The 18,144-nt window shown below is 42.3% G+C and overlaps 1 protein-coding gene across 1 annotated transcript in view; it reads right to left on the bottom strand.

Annotated features, from left to right (window-relative positions):
* LOC146862282 (cystine/glutamate transporter-like) overlaps positions 1 to 18,144 on the bottom strand; it is a 682,155-nt gene that overhangs the window by 546,486 nt on the left and 117,525 nt on the right. Inside the window, exon 2 of the mRNA XM_085641482.1 lies at positions 13,499 to 13,625. Within this exon, the coding sequence (XP_085497608.1) occupies positions 13,499 to 13,625 (127 nt within the window). The remainder of the gene's footprint in view (positions 1 to 13,498; positions 13,626 to 18,144) is intronic.

Raw genomic sequence — 18,144 nt, 5'->3', positions numbered from 1 at the left:
TTTAAAAAGCACAAAAACCAACAGCAACAAACCCTACCACAGTTGCAGCCTGCCCCATGGAAAAGAGAACGCAACCTAACTCCACCACAACATCTGGTTTTGGCTATACAAGGAATCTCCCCTCCCTGGTTTACAACTTCTGAACATATACTCTGCATGAAGAGGACCACATTGCAGATTTCATAGTTTGATGCAGATCTGTGCCCCATGGGAACCCAAGCGGATATTAGGGTACCAGGAACCAATTGGGCCATATGAAAATTCAGCATCTAATCCTGTGGGAATAGCAAGTAAAAAGACGGCTGTTGCTGACAGAAGCAAATTAACAGATAGAAGGAAGTGATGATGACGGAGACATTGTTGTCATCACGAGAAGCAGCCCTGTCACTCCTAGCGTCGACACATTGCCCACAGCAACTTCAGAAAGAAAATAGGGGATGTCATGGTCACTCCTAAGTGTCCAAACATCATCCTACCTCCTTTGGGGTCGTTTGAGGTGGGAGATTCATCACAAAACAATAAACACAAACAACTACCAAGGCTTTTTTCATCAAGGATACACCATATCACCAAAACCACCAAATGGTTCATTTATACAATGGGAAATTTCTTTGGGGGAAAAGAGAAGAGTTTCTGGAATATGTGGGGGCCCTTTGTATATATTGGGATATTCTGAATTAACAAATGTCGGTATTAGTTGCTGATGCAATGAAGGAGAGCACTGTGTATTCTAACCATCTCACTTCAGATACGTTGACTTGTTGTCAGGCTACAGACTACACTGTACACGGAGTATGTTTTAAGGGGGTTAAGCAAAGTCTAGCCACCAGTAGCACCAATGTTGATTATTTTTTGTTGGCATGTAACCATTACAATATTTCCATGGAGAAGGTATACATACCTGCCAACATCCTGGAAGCATTCAGTACCTCAGTCAGCAAAAGGCTTCAACCCAAAACTCCCAGCATTGAATCTGTTGCCACTGACAATAGTAGTAATATTGTCAAATCCACTGCAGATGGCACATTAAACACTGCAAATCTTAATAATTACCTGCCAATATCCCTTCTCCTTTATCTATCTCACTTTTTGAGAAACTAGCTTATTTACAAATTTAAGAAATAATTGAACAAAACATCTCTTATATACTCAGTAAGCAGGGTCTGACCAGGCCATAGTACAGAGTGCATTGAAGTCTCCAGAAGACCTACAGAGGAAGATTGATTCCAGAGGTCCAGGAGATCTTGTTCTTCAGGACCTATTGGCCACATTTGACACATTTAGTCATAATATTCGACATAAAAAAACAATCTGATACAAGGATTAAAGGAATTGCTTTGGCGTGGTTCAAACAAATGGTACGTAACATAACATTTTCTTTCTCAAATCATCACGAAAAGAGTACTCCTATTTAGTCCCACCTGGTTTCATTTTATTGCCATTGCTGTTTATTATCTACATGCACCCAATAGCCCTTTTTACAATTGAAAAGTGAAAATACAACACAATAAAAACCCTGCAATCAATTTCTATAGCTCCTCAAATCCCTGCACAGGTCTGTTCTCGTCAGCTCCTCAGTTTATATGTTTTCTGCTGAGCTGTGGGTGAGGTTCCACTTTTGTAGGATTCAGTAGCAGTGGTTGGTGGTGACTCCTGTATACTTCTTAACCAATTAAAAAAAGGTTCCAGGGCCACCGTTCACCAAATTAACAGCACATTCTGTTTGCCTTACTGTAAACTATTCCACAGTGTACTATTTTGAGTGAAGTCCAACATGTTAGTACTTTTCTGCCCTTTGAGTTTTCTGGTGTCCCATCAAAGGGATGTGTTTAGAGAAATGAACAGTCCCTTCCTCTCCCATCAAACTGGTTCTGAGACCACAACTTCTCCCACTGAGCTCATGTTAAGCTGGCTACCGTTGGCGCAGGGAACAAAGATTCCTCCTCCCTAGGTCTCCCTTTACACTTAACTATGAAGAGACAGGCCTCATTCTGGTCCCTTTCAAGTTTATGAAGTTCCTTAACCCTCTTCAGCCGCACATCTAGAGCTGAGAGAAATCACATTATTCACACTAAGGTCTTTCTACCAAAAAGACTTAGCTAACATTTCTACTCTGGGAATAGTTTTCACACCTCATTAAGGGGAAGCACTAACAAGGGCCTGTTGCTGGCAGGCTAATGCTAATTAGCTTACTGGTGCTGAGGCAGACAAAGTCTAACTTTTTAAAAGTTACCTTTCCTAAATGTTTATCGAACATTTGACTTTGCAAGGGAATTGAACTTATTAGTAAATATTGAAAATAGTGTTTCAACACCTTACCCCAAACCTAGAATTTCATTAACATTTTATCATAGAATAGCTACGGACCTTTTCAGTGAAAATAGCTTTTGGGTAGCAACACTAATATTCTAGCATGTACCACTTTTAAATTCTAGGCACCCTACCTTGTGAGATGCAGTGCCTACGCAGGGGTGACGTACTTAGTATTACAAAGTAGGTTACTTTCCTTTAAAAAATAATTATTTGGAAATGTTTGGCAGCATTTTAAAAACCTGCAGCAGTCAGGCTACCAAGGTAGGGCTGAAACAATGTTTTCTTTCTCAACCTATTGAATGGAACAGTGTGTGTTGCAGTCCACATTGAGCATTTAACTTTCCATGCCACTGGTGTATCATCCTCCAACATACACTATGGCCTTTCTGGAAATACAAATATTCCAGTTCTGAATAAGACAATTTCACCATGTTTTAGGAGTCAAAGCGCATACAGTGCGGCCTGGACAGCAGTGACACAAAGTGCAGAATTCAAGAACCAGTAGCACTTGTCAGCAGACAATTTAGAGGATCACAAAGAAAAGATGAATTGTCTCACAAACTTAAACATAAAGAGATGGATGATACTTCAGAGTGCAATGTTTAGCTCAATGCATCAAACTAATTGTCTAGAACTTCATCAAGTCAAATCAAAATATCTTTATTGTGCCATATCTGTGACCATAAAAGCACAAAATAAAGTTTGTGTAATTCACTGCATAGAAACGACAACAGTAAGACAAGGAGACCAATGAGCAGAATTCAATAAAAAAGCCCTTCGCACTATACAGTTAAAGTGCATAGTTTCTTCTTATTGCAATAGCAGCAATGATATAACAAAGAGCAGACATCATCAAAAAAGCAGGAGTAGTCCACAATAGGATGATTACCTGTTGCAGGAGTTACACACATTTCATCTAATGCTTCGAATGCAGGACGCATTTGAACATCATTCACTAAACTAGTAGCTTTCACATAAAACATTCACAAGGTGATCCAACCTATGGAAACTCCACCTTCTAGAAGCCACACACACCTGTTTAAGCAATACAGGTCTACCAGTGATCATGTGATACAATAGGGGGGATGCAGATGCTAATTCTATGCCAATGGAGGCTAGAAAATGGGGGCTAATAAAGTGCCTGATTTAAATGCTACTACATTTTGAGATTTTGACACAGAAAGACAGTGAGGTGGATCGTACCATAAGTCAAGCCATCCCATCGCTGAACTTGGTGCAGGCAAATTTTTATAAGGTGGAAGAATAATATAGCAATGTCAATGTAGAGGCAGATGGTTTGGTCGATATCTTAATCCTTCGACTGGATATATATCTCAAGCTGCAACAAGAGATCATGTCCTCTGAAAAGTATAGCTGTGTGACTAAATCCAAGAAATATAAAAGAAGCTATGCACTTTCATTCCTTTTTAGCAATGCATGTCTTCTGTTACAAGAATTAGATTGTCAAGAAAGTGATTGAAGTGTAATTTGAAAGACTGTAAATTCAAGACGAGAGAAGAATTGATGTGCTCTTCTTCACCACCCTCTGCTGAGCACGGTTGTGGCTTCATATGGCCTGGTACTCCCCCCAAATCCCCTCTTTACCTTTGGTACCCACAGCCCTTGTCTGGATGAGGTCTCCCTCCCTCCCTCCTTCAAGGCAAGTATTGAGACCACACCAATTTTTGGATTAGGGGGTGTAACCCCCCGGCCGTATTTATTGCAAAATTAAAAAACATCATTTATTAACATTATGTACAATTACGCAGAAAGGCAAGATACATTGTTAGACAGATGATGTCACATGGCTATCCTTAACTCTAATACACACGACACTCCTACCGTAAATCTAACAATGCATATATTCACTTTCTGCGTGTCCCCTCTAGAGCCTACGGCAAGGTCAATGACTGGCAGCCTCCAGATCCCAGCAAACTACGAGAAATTACTTCGCCGGAGTCGGCTTGCGCAGGGGGTACAGCTTATCGGACGGATACTTTCCCCCAGCCCCCCCTACGTCCTGTGCCTTAAACTCCATAACGGGGGCTGCAGAAATTCTGCATACTTGCGCCCTGATGCGCATGCGCGTGCGGGGGTGGCCACAGGCCCACTGGAGAGAATGACTCCCCCGGCCCCCGCACCCCGACAGCCTACCTACCGGTTGTCACTGCCCCTGTAGTTACATGGTTCTGACCGCTAAGGACCGAAGACTATGCTTACCAATACATTACGGGCCGCTGGTGGCCCGGGTGCTGTGCCCATGGGGAGCATAGAACAAGAGACTGTTCTGCTCCCCACACCCCCTTTTAAAGGGGGGGGCACGGGGGCCAGGCCGGTCTAAACCGGCCGGACCCCCACGCTGGATGCCCGTATAAACCGGAAGCACTAATGTGCTTCCGGTTCACGCCCCGCAGGATGCCGCCTATTGGACCCCATATTAGGGGGAGGTGGGAGTGCTCCCACCTCCTCCTTTCCCCCGGGGACAGGTCCGACCGCCATAATGGCGGCACACGCTATTTAGCGCTCGGCCTTGCCCAAGTCCAGAAGCATGTTGAAACTGCAGCAGTAGCACCTGCCACTGGGAGAACAATTGTCAAACCAAGACACACATAGTTGTAAAGCAACAACATCAACAGCATCAATTCAGCCAACTCAACCAACCCTTTGTAGGTTTGTCTTTGGCAGTGGGTGTGGAAGTAGAGGCGTAACATGGTGCTTAAGGGAGGCTGGGCTGAGTCTCTGCAGTTCAGCTGGCTGAGATGAGGTTGAAGGACCAAATGCCTCCTCCTTTTTCTCTAACTGCAACAACAGCAAAAGGCCACTACAAACATCTCAATGTTGGCCTGACGCAGCCAAGCTGGCTAACTTCCAACAGACCTTTCTCTTGGAGTCTGTGTTGAGGTTGTGGAGTATCCACCACCGGCATGCCTGAGAACCACTGTACATTGCACATAAAGTCCACGGCAGCAGGCTGTGAATTTCTCTCACCTGGGTCCACCTTCAATGCTGCTTCTGGCTTTTATCTGCTGCTACTTGCTCCTCCAGCTTCAAAATGGCAGTCATCTGTCTGTAGATTTCCAGATACCTTATGAAGCTGACCTACAGCTCGTCCAAGTCAGGTTTTCATTCTTTCTTTTCTTTTTCCTTTTCCATCATGTTTACTGTCATATGATGTTTTGATGTAATATCCTTTTCACGTTCCTTTCCCATATAAAGGCTGCACTCTAGTTGGAGGGTGTGTCATAACAAAGGCATGTTGCTTTGCAGGTTTCTTTGCTCCCACCCCTTACTGGAATTACTTACTCCACTTACTTTGTACTCCTGAAGATTTCCAGTATTGGAGTCAGGATTCCTGGTTCTCCTCAACCCTTTGACATTTTCATTCAGCAGTTAGGAGCTTGTTAGCATCTTTGGCGTTTTCCTCCTGAGAAGGTGGCGTCTCTTGAGGGCACTTTCCTACCGTATATTCCAGAGTGTGATGACATTGTGATTTATGGAAACAGTTGCCTGTACATCAGACAGAAGAAAACCGGTACCTGAAACAATCCAGCCCTGAAAAGTCTGTGTCTGCCATGACTGGAGGATGTAGGGTGACAAAAAAAGCATACAGGCAGGATTAAAAAAATAAAAAATACAGAGGGGCAGGAAAACAAGACAGACATTAAATATATTGGTAAAGAAAAGGGCTAGGTGGGTAAGAAGAGAATCAACCTGGAGTGAAATTATGTAGGGAAAGAGGCAGGGAGGAGCAGGCTGCAGTTTGGAGTGACAAACCCTTCAAATTGGCCTTTGTGTGTGTCACTTTCCACGTGATTTCACACTATTTTTAGTGCAAAATATGCCAGACGCAAGGTCCAAATCGGCATTCATCATGATAACATGTTATTTTTACACAGGAAATTACACGGAGTTCTCCTGGGGTTACTCATTTCCAAAATACTGTTGAAATGCTAAATTCAGGGATTTCTGGAAAAGATGGCGAAGTAAAAAGAAATATGAAGGACTCACCTGCCAGTTTGTGCAGAGCAAAAGTTTGGTTTTATATGTGCAGTTACCTGAATTCATCCAAATATTAAATGGCAAAGAGTCAAACAGGAAAATATTTACAAATATACATCTAGATGTTAATGAGCCTAGAAGTACCAGCTCTTCTGTGTAGTCGGAAACATCTAGGTGAAAGATGGTAGTACAAACCTCATTTTAGATGAGCACTTATATTCATGCTTTTTTCCTTTCCACTGCCAAATAGATTTATAACAGGCTTATGTGATTTCTGCACTGACACTGAATGCAATGTTGGGTGTGGTATTTCGAATGTTATAACATTCCATGCTGTCTCTTTTTTCTATTTTACATATTTTCCACGTGCAATTGCTCAGTCGAAATGTTACATCTCAACAACCCTGTTGCTAGCACAACCTAAGAACAGTGATTTCCAGATTACTTTGAAAGGTTGTATTTGAACAGCAACAAAAGCCTTGGGATTTTTCTGGCCACAATTGAGATATGGTGAGCATTTGAGGTAGCTTCATTATCAGCAAAGCATGCCCATCCTTTGGTATCCTGTTGCTATCATGCTCGGTTGCTTCAGCTTTCCAAAGCACCCACTGTGCATGAACTCATAGTTTCAGGTTCAAATTGCGGAGTAGCCACTCAGCCTTTCATCCTCCCAAAATCAAGAAAGTGGGTTCCATTGAGTTGGGTAAACCTCTGTTATGCAGCAGCAAACCAAGATACCCGCAACTGAATGCGAGTTTTACAAATAATTGTAATGTTATGTTGTTATGTTATGTCCCAAGCCCACGTCGTCTTGCCTTGCAATTAGTTGTAAAAAATGGAGCATTCTTGGCTCTTAACAAACTGTAATGCTCTCCTGGCTGGTTTGAATGAGATTTGAGGCTGAGAGAGCATTAGAAGTAGCGGCCTACTGTCTATCCATCACTGGGATGTGTGTTTCCCCTTCCATGAGATGAAGATCTGAGGTCACTTGAGTTGTTCTGTAACCTCCTCCCCACATCTCCACAGGAGAGAAGCAGAATGAAGTGCTGTAGCACATAGGTTTCCACAGCTGTCTGGCACCAAGGTTTGGTACCTGGGGGCATGTGCAGCACTCTTGACACAAACAGCCCAACTCCCATTGTTATGACGTGACCTCCTGCTTAGACATTATGCAGTGAAAGATTTGGCGGGGATCCTGTCGGGCTAAATCTGGGAGGCCCTGGCCAGTCCCTAAATCCTGCATTACAATAAAACTATGCAGCGATCCAGCAGTCATACCGCAATTGTGACTCACCACCACATTATTGCGACATTTGTTCACTTAAAAAAAGGCCTGGTGTTGCTTCTTCTATTAAAAATGAAGAACTCACTCTTATGGAAATAATGGCCAGTCATGGTGACAAGGGATATTTCATTCAATGATGTCACTACAGAAAACTAAAATATACACCGCCTTTCTCAAGGAGTGATGGCAATATCCTGCTGTTTGCCTTAGCATAATTATTATCAGCTTTCACAAACACTGGTAGTTAACGTTGAAATATGCTGGGCTATAGGGTTCCATGCCAAATGCGCACATGAAACACTATTCAATGAAAAACTGCAATAACGGTATGAATCTCATTTCCTTATTATAGTCTACCTGTTCTAATTGTTCACATGTGAAGGCCAGCTCTGCAAACTAATAAAGGGACAAACAGCTTTCTAGCTCTTTTTCGTCCGACCTTTATTTTTATTGGGAATTCGTTTTCATTAAGGAGGTATTTAATGTTTTATGTTTATTTAGTGCAATTGGAAGCTAATTCCAAGAATCCAGGAATGTATCAAGTTACAATGCATTGTAATTCACAGGTGGTTTTAAAATTTGCTTACATTAAAAATCTTCTTTTTTTTTTTTAATATTACAAACTAAAGCCTCCACATTTATTTTATATGTCGGGAAATAGAAGCTATCTCTCATATGTAGGAGAAAGAGCTTCACGATGTGTGAGACCATCTGCAACAGGAACAACTTATCCCGCACCAATGTATATATCTTTATAGTGTAGGGCAATGCATGTTACTCACATACATTACTACTTTGTGAGTAACTGGGTGGAAGAATGGCAATCCTAACCCCTCACACTTGTATGCTCCAAATGCCTGTGCCGGATACTCTTTGTCCATCTCTGGTTCTCACATGGCACATGCTCTGACTGGCTGGGGCCTATGTTTACATTCCTAAGTAGGTGCTCTTTCTCAACCCTCCAGTGCTAGTAAGCCCTTTTTTGCCCTATGTTTCCAAGCTGCACACAGGCAGTGCTTTAAAATATATTTCCTAATTGATGCACCTGAATAGAACTCGCCACCATTTTTTGCTACCTACTACTGTTGTCTTGGCCTTTCCTGATCGTTCTACTCGCAGTCTTTCGAACTCTAGCATTGGCCGACTAGCTCTCCAAGACAATAACAGAACTCCATGCCTACCTAGTCCAGCCATATGTTTACCAGTTCACTCCCACAACTAATAAAATTACTAACACAGTCGTGGATCTTGCAGATTAGTTTGATGTTACCCCTTCACTAGTCTTCCGTCCCTGTCCTTCCATCTTACTTTTTCTGTAAATCTTGCACAATGCATCTGCATGTGGCCTAACATTTGTCAGCCATTTTGGAAAAGTGAGCCCTTTCTTTAACCCTGCCTACCTTCCATTACACAGGGGCAATTAGGTAGGCCTTTTCTTCACAAACCGTCCCGACTGCAGCAAGGAACTCGCCTACTGATGGGTGATAAATGATTTTCTGTTTTCCTGAGTGTAACCAACATCAAAGTAAAGGGTTGATTATGTTAGCTAATCATGGTTTCTTCTTTCCTTGGCATTCCCGAGACTGAGACTAAATGCCACGCCCAGGGCACTGTATACATCCTATTGTCTTCATCCGATTGTACGCATTTGTTTTTTAAAAGTCAGTCTCCTGTAATGCCTAATACTGATGAAAATGCAATTAAGTTTGTGTTAAAAAAAGCGAACATCAAAGTAAAAGGTGCCATCTGCAGTAGCCATGGCAACCACATTCAGAAGAAGAATGTCCAATAGCCCCACCACAGTTAGTCACCAGGTCAGTTATCCATGGATGGGAATTCCCAGCCAGAGTAGCGCTGTAAAGTAATCTGCCTGAATGTCACCTGCAGGAAGCCAGGTGTCTCTTAGTTCCTGATGAAGTATCTTTCTGTGCTATGTTGTTAAGCATAAAACCCAAACAAATTGACAGAAAGTACCCCAAAATAAACAAAAACATAGTGCCAGCCATAATGTGTGCTAAACTACACCATTAGCACACGGTTGATGTACCCACTAGTGAATGTGATCATGGAAGGTCCCCCAATGGACACATTGCCTCCCCACACACTGGGAGTAGGAAGGCCGCAGAGCAAATTATTTACCAGTGCAATGGGGGCAGTTCCTAAAGATGATACTAACCCAACCACAATGATTGCGGATTACTCTTTTTTTGCCTCAAACATAAGCATTTTCTCCTTCTGTAATTCTCGGTAAACTCCCTATCCAGCCTTCTTTGCCTGCATTGTGTCGACTACAACTCTGCGCCAGCCCTTAGTAGCCCCCTACAAGGGCCTAGTGCAGTGCTTTCCAAACTGTGTGGGTGTGTCGCGCGATACGATGACGTCTACATCTGCGGGCCGATATTAGGGGAATGCAAGCCAAAAGCCTGAGTCAGGACGTGTGAGTGCGACGTGCAAGGCGGAAGGTGGAGCAGCAGCGGAGCGGAGCCTCATGGTTCGGAGCTCGATTCCGCTATACCAAGGCTCAGTGGGGCATTGTCCAAGTCTCAGCGGCGGTCTCAGCGGCGGACTGACGCGGGCCTGGATTTAACCAGCGAGAGGCCAGTGGAAGTATTGACCCCTCCGGGAGTGCTGCAGCGCTGCTCACGGCTCTGCCCGAAGCGCTTCTGAGCACGCGGCCTTGTTGTGATGCAGTGGCCACGGAGCCACCTCTACCGCCATCCCAGGAACTCGGTAAGTGAGATTTCAACATTTAAAAACGCTGATGGAATACAATTAATATGGCTCCAATCTTAGAGGTGTAGTTTGTATCCCCTGGTGCTAGGTTACTTAACTAGTATGGCGCGAATCTCGGAGGTGAAGTTGTAACTACACCTACGAGATTGGCGCCATACTAGTTAGCTAACTTAGCACCAGGGGATACAAACTATACCTCTGAGATTGGCGCCATATTAATTTTATGCCAACAGCATTAATGCATTGGCCTCTGTATGTTTGTTTCTTTAGTATCGACCATTTATTGTTAACGGTGCCTGAGACATTAAACTGAGCTAAGGCCCGGCCCTAAATTAAAATACACTCGCACACATTTGAAGCTTGTGTGGATCAGTCACACTGATACTACTAAGCAACATGTCGCACTACGTAGTGAAATATTCCTCACATTAGCGTTAACTAATTGCTAATTATGCTTTGAGTATGCTGAAGGCCTAATTGGAAATTATGTTTAGGACAATGCGAATGTGATTTCAAAGTGTCATAAGCGGCATCATGGCTTTCGCGTTGAATACTTGACGCATGTATATTTTAACGCTGGTAAAGGAGCAACATCCGCCCAAAGGCTCCTCATTCAGTTTAACTCAATTACCTTCAAATGCTTATCACTTCACTGAGATCTGCACTGTGATTCATTTGCCTGCAACGCATGTGTTATTTTCATAAAGTAGCGCTTAACTTGGGAATCAGGGGGCGGAGAGGTGAAGTGAGGAGCGGAGAGAGAGTAGTGGAAAGGAGAGGAGAGGGAAAGTGAGGAGAGGGGAGGGAAGTGGTGCAGACTGGGGTATAAGTTTGGTTCTGGCAGATTGTTACATGTCTTGTAAAAGGGAATGTAGAACACTGGCGGACATATTGGAAGGATTCCACAGGTGCCTGAGCCCAGATCAGAACTTGACACAGACTATCAAAGACACCTGTTCTTGGCTCCAGATATTGATGACTCACTAGCTGACATATCAGAGGTTATGAAGGAGGAGAGTCAGCAGCCACAGCCTTCTCATAGAGGAGAAAATGCTATGCAGCTAGGGAACATCAATTTCTCCATTACACAATGACCTGGAGCACATGATGGACTCCTTCATCTCTGTGATGAGTGTTGTTGGAAAACGAGGCAGCATCTGTGAGGCCTGCACAAATAATATGACTACATTTGTCCTTCACTGGTAACCAAACACCCAATTGCAGCGCCTGACTATCAGAGGGTAGCGTTGCAGAGCAGTCTGATGCTTACTCAAGGGAGGTGGTGTGGGCTAGTAATCGCCATTTGCAGGTCCGCAGAAACAACACTCAATGCCCACTGAAGGCCATTGTTATTATTAATGCCCAGCTATGATTGCTAATGTTTGCATGATATGATCAATATTGAGCATATTATCTGAGTGTTTGTGTGGGAGAAAGTGAGAGAGAGTGAGAGGGAGAATGTGCATGTGAACGAGATAGGGAAAGAGTGCAAGTGTGAGTGAGTGTTTGTGTGAGAGTGCGTGTGTTTGTGTGTGAGGAAGAGAGCGAGGGTGTGTGTGTGTGAGAGAGTGTATGTGTGTGTGAATCTATCTGTACGTGTGTCTGAGAGGGAGTGAGTGTATGTGTGTGTGTGTGCGCATATGAAAGAGTGATAGAGAGAGAGTGTGCGAGTATATGTGTGTATGAGAGGAGAGGGAATGTGCGTGTGTATGTGTGTGTGGGGGGTGAGAGAGAGAACTACACAGAGAGAATGCGAGCTCAGAAGAGTGAGAGCCATTTACAGACAGAGGTGCATATCTGCAGTCGCCTGTAAAGTCTTGCCCCGTTCTAGTTCAGATAGCATGCAGAGACACTTCTCTTGCCGGTGCAAAACATGAACTCGTGGATCAGTGGTACCATGGTAGCATGAAAGCTATGCACTTCTTGCTCCACGAAAGAAAAATGTGTGACACAGCGCTGGCGCAGGACACCATGTTCAAATAACCTGTGTTACATCCTTACCACCCTATGACTGCTCAGCTACATGTGCACCCGCACTTTTTGTGCCGTAAATCACTGGGGCATGTGTCAATGTGTGCATGATTACATTCTTGTTTCATGCACAAACCTAACCTTGCTTACACTCAGTTTTGCCAGTCACTGTCTTTGTTAGAACAGATTCACAATTGCTTTATTAACCTTCCTGCTTTCTCAAATTTGCTTGAAAATGCACCATTTGCCCACTACTTTTTCAAATATTTCTCGGAGGGAGAACCCCGCGAGCCCCCCTTAGGTGGTTCGGGCTCACTCGCTGCGTTCGCTCGCTTTACCGTGTTGCTAAAAGAAGATTGTCTAAAAGGTGTGTCACCAACATAAAAAGTTTGGAAAGCTGTGACCTAGTGACTGGCCTTTTCCCCAGGTCTCTTTCAACACACTAGTACTGCACTTGTTCTCACTAGGGAAGAGCACCAAATTAGGATACAAATTATCTGCATAGGTTAATCTTTTTTCCTTTTTGTGGTCTACTTGTTACGTTTGTACTTTTGGTCTACTTTTTGTTACTCTATCCTTTTACTCTTTTTGTTGCATAACATTATGATACATCAGCGTTTATGCGAGGGTATTTTTGCACTTGTTATTAACAACTGATTCTAAATAACAGCGATTGTCAAGCAGTACAAACAGCTAATGTAATCATAAATTAAATTAATGGGAACTCACTATAAAGAACTTCGATGCCCCAATCTTTAACCCCTTCCATGCTGCGCAGATTCCGCCGCTGTGCTGACGGAATCTTGCGCGGGCGTGGTCATGACGGAACGGTTCCGTCATGAGCACAGCTCAACCGTGGCTCATGACGGAACCGTTCCGTCATGAGCACCGAAGGGGTTAAAAGAATTCTACACTCAATACTTAGACACTAATTACCGATTTGTGAAAGCTGCGCTTATATTGGCGCATACACGTTCTAAGGTATAGAGTTCGAAACAGAAATAGGGAAAGTCAAATTATAAACATTAACATCCTGAATTCAAACAATCTCCTGAAAGAAACAAAAAGATTACAAGTTTGAGTTGTTCTGACAATAAAACGAAAAGTAATATTCAAGTTTTCACATTCGGTCAAGCCTTTTTTTGTTTTTGGCACACCTACAAAGTAAACGAGCGAGAGAGAGTCAGTCATGCTTACCGGATTACAAGGAGCTCCACCCACACTCTGACGAAAGCAAGTAAAGGCCCAAAAGCTTCCAGGATGTATGTATAGTGTCCACCCGATTTCTTGATGCATGTTCCCAGTTCAGCATATGAAAGGGCACCTGGTGAAAACAATGCAAACATTATATGAAGATCCGAACCTAACATGATCAAATATGGGAAAACGTGCCTGTGAATATTACTATATTCTACATTTACATAGCGCCTACTGTCCCTGAAGTGCTTGTGTGCATAGGCAGCAAGATATGCAATTTTTTAGTAAACTGGCAGATGTGAGCAGATCTGCAGGTTCCTTAATGGTATTTCTGATGGTTATAGTCCAATTAGCTGGTTATTGCATTGGGTTGTCCAATCTGAGATACTTTGTTGAAAATGTATGGTCCTGAGCAGGCATTGTTGGAGAGCGAAATGCTTGGGAGGGTTGCCAGGATGGTCTTTTTTAACTTTTATCCCATATATCATTGCCATTGTGAGATGTAAAGAAGCTCTGATATTTCCTAACTAGTTCAGACCTGCAGTAGTGGTGTAGATCAGAGTCCTCCGATTGGTCAGCAGTATATTATTCCAGCCCAGTTTAATTTCAATTTATATTTATTGTTTGATTAATTAAAATCTTACAATATAGTAACAATAATCCCTATTATAATAAATATATTATTAATACAAGTTTGATTTAAAACTGTTAAAAAACATGCATTTAATAAACTGATCAATTTCATCTTTATAGTTAACTATAACAGGACTTAATAGTTCAGATTTCATAATACAACGTTTCCTATTATATATATCCTATATTACATCACGCCTTGATCTCAAATTAATCTTGTAATTCTACTTCCCTTCTTACTATTAATACAATTTTACAAAAGCTGAGGTCCGTAATATGACATCTCAAATTAATCTTACTGGCCCTTTTTACTATTAATAAAAACTTTACAAAAGCTGAGCTCAGCGCTATGTCCTCTGCATGAAGGCATGTTAGCAATGCTTGTCCACAGGTATGTATTCCTCGCAAGTTCAGTTAGCGATGCCTGGTTGTTATGGGCTGCTGAGTACTGGGTGATGGAAAAGACCCATAGCAGATGTGTCTTATGATGGAAGTATAAGAAGATTAAGCAGTATAATGGAGTAATTATGCCACCTTTATGAACCACAATAGGCTGCTGACCACTGAGTGTTATCTTATTATTAGTGTGGTCAGAAGGGTGATATATGAATTGATATTACCATATAACACCAAGGATAGCCATCTAATCTGAAGGAAAGACTCTTGACTTGGCAGTTTAAGACTTTAAAAACTAGATTCTCTTACCCCAATTGAAGTGAACAGGTCTGATCATCATGTAGTTAGGGCTGGGTGAAATTTCAATTATGCCAGAGTAATCCAAGTAATTTCAGTAATTCCTCATTACTCTTTGATGCAGAATTACTATTAATAACTTGATTATGTCCGCTCACGTAATTAAGAGTAATTTGGGGCAAAAACATCCCGCCTCAAGAGCACATTTAGTGAGCGCAAGTGGCTGCTGTTTATGTTGTGTTGAATTTGTATCGCAAAATGCATCCTCGAGCCAATTTTGGACGCAAGGGTGCATTTTATGCTAAGAAAATAGTGCTAAATGCAGATCTACTCGTCTCACGTTACCACGTAATGTCACAGAACTTTTGGGTGATTATGCTATATGGAAGTATGCAAATTGCACCTACTCCTACCTTTTGTTCTGTTGCTCAAACCCTGCCCATCGCCTCCAACTGGACATAGGAGGACCTCGACTTTTTGCTCTCCTCCCAAAACTTACTCCACAGACATTGTTACCTATGAAAAGGTTGTCCTTAGAGACATTGTCAGGGCTATCAATAGTCGTAGATACCGCAAATACAATTATTATGATAATTTTCAGATTATAAGTAAACCAGCTGACACGGGCAGGGGCATTGTGGTCTTAGACAAAAAACTCTACTGTGATGAGCTTTTGAGACAATTGTAAGTAGAGGAGCACTACACTAAGCTGAACTACAACACCACTTCTGAGGTAGGAGCAAGGATACATGCCATCACTGATAGGGTATTAAAAGAAGGATATTTTTAGCAAGAAAGAGCATGCCTTCTTCAATGTACAGTATAGGAAAACCACAGGAGTGTAACCCATAGACCCAACTGAGATCAGGGTAAATGCAAAATATTTTCAACAATATCTCAGCAGGAATTATTGAATTCTTTGCAATTGTATGTACAAAACATTACAAACCACAAAGCAAGTAAAAAAGAGAGGCTTCAAATAATTTGATTAACGCGCCCGTAGGCGTCATGTATTTGTAGAAGATTAAGTGAAAAATATATACAGATTGTAACAGCACTACTTGGTATGAATACCAACACAACCCTAAAGAAAGAAGTGCACAATGTGCTCGTGATAATGGAGTGACGGCGCAAGTGACAACGTGAAAGAAACCATAGCCAAATGGCGCAGAACAGTATTTACAAAATATATACAAGATGAAAGGTTCAGAAAACATCCAATGTTTGTCAATTGTTCATTTGGTATTTTTCGAAAATATTCGGAGAACCAAGCAATAGAGGGCGCCGGAAAGAGTTTAAGGCTGATGGGCACTGGTCGACGACGTTTCGATCCTATGTACAACATCCTAGAAATCCCATCATATATACTCTACCCAAGTTACACAAACATTTGACAAATGTCCCTGGGCGGCCTATTGTTTCAGGTTGTGGTTTATTATTGGAACAACTATGTCAACATAATGATGTTTTTCTTAAACCCTTCTTTTCCCTTACCCACTTTTACATCTGAGACAGCGTGCACTGATCCACCAAATAGAGGGCATGCCTTTTGACAACACACAAGCTCTCTTGGGGGCATATTATCAAGCCAGGCGATAAAATTATCGCCGCTTTAGCGGCAGAAAACTGCCGCTAAAACGGCGATAATCGGTTTGATAATATGCTCTATGGAATTCCAATTGAAGCCCATGTTAAATGTGAAGAACATCTAACATGGGCTTCAAATGGAATTCCATAGAGCATATTATCAAGCCCATTATTGCCGTTTTAGCGGCTGTTTTCTGCCGCTAAAGCGGTGATCATTTTATCGCCTGGCTTGATAATATGCCCCTTAGTGACTTTGGACATACAGGCTCTCTATACAAACATCCCTCAGTAGGGGGAACTAGAGGTGATCAAACGCACCCTAGACTCAAGGGAAGAACTACACTCTTTCCCTCTGATTTTATAGTAAAACTTACTTAGATTGCACTGCCTAAAAACATTTTACACCACATGGACATTTTCTATTTCCAAAACTAGGAATAAGTAATGTGAGCTGGATTTGCCTCGGATCTAGCCAATCTTTTTATGGATGACTACATACATACATATTATATAATTAACAGAATTCCTTTACATCCAACATCCTCATGTGGCGTCAATACATCAATGAAGTCTTCATGATTTGGGAAGGGGACACAATATCTTTTGAGCAATTCCTGTTTTAGCTCAATAATAGGTCATCTGACATCCAGTTCACGATATCACATCATAATGGCACCATTTACTTCCTAGATTTGAACATTAAAGTCAGTGATGGCATACTCTAGAACACCTTATATAGAAGGTTCACCCAGAAAAATGTATTACTAATGTATTCCAGCCACCACCTGAAAGCACTTCTGGATAGCTTGCCATATGGGCAGTTTCTGAGACTATGTAGAAACTTCGCTTTGATAAATGTTTTTTTTTTCTGGGAATCAGACCTTTTGATATCCCCTCTGCTGGATAGAGGGTACCCCCAAGGTTACTTAAACAAGCACAGAAGAGGACATGGTACACTAACAGAGAGACCCTATTGGTTCCCGGATCCGAAGAGGTAGGTCAGGAACACTTGATCTTTGTCATTTCTTTCAATACTGCCAGCAATGATATTAAAAAGGTGGTACTGACACATTGGCACCTGATCAAAGAGACTCTTGATTGCACTGAACCACCACTGTAGACTTGTACAGGTCTAGTTGCATTTACGCATTTTCCATGAGAGGGTGATATTTTTTTACCTAATTTTTACTCCCCCCTGTGTTCTAACTATTACGGGCACTTAAAAATCACACTTTTCAATATGGCACCCTTTGTTTCCTGACTCTGGGTTGACTGAGTCTAGTCCTGTTCTCTGCACCTGATTTTACTACACTACCGGCTACTGCACACTTCTTCTGTAGCACACTGACCAAGTTTCACTGACTGTGGAGCTCTGATTGTTCCGAGTGGTTATGGAGCACCACATTTTTTCTGTGGACTGAAAATCAATTGAATTATCCCCCCCCCCCCGTGTTACATCCGGTGCGGTCAGTCCTATATTAGACTTTTCAATATGGCGCCTTAAAACTTTTTTCACCCTGGCTCCCACACACTTCTCTTGCAGAGTGACATGCTGGTTTCACAGATCACGGAGCTGTGACTGTCCTAAGCAGGTACATATGGCCACATTTTTCTTGTGGACCACCTCCAGCTATCCCCAGTGATACTATTTTTGTGATCCTATTTGTTTGCTCCTTAGGAAAGCACCTTTTGATTTGGTCCCACTCTGCCTGCTTAAGTCTTTCAATTTGTTT

Source organism: Triturus cristatus, chromosome 2_2 (assembly GCF_964204655.1).
Source record: "Triturus cristatus chromosome 2_2, aTriCri1.1, whole genome shotgun sequence".
In the NCBI taxonomy this organism is placed as follows: Eukaryota; Metazoa; Chordata; class Amphibia; order Caudata; family Salamandridae; genus Triturus; species Triturus cristatus.
Note: the sequence above shows the minus strand (reverse complement) of the source record. Positions and strands in the feature narration are given on the sequence as shown.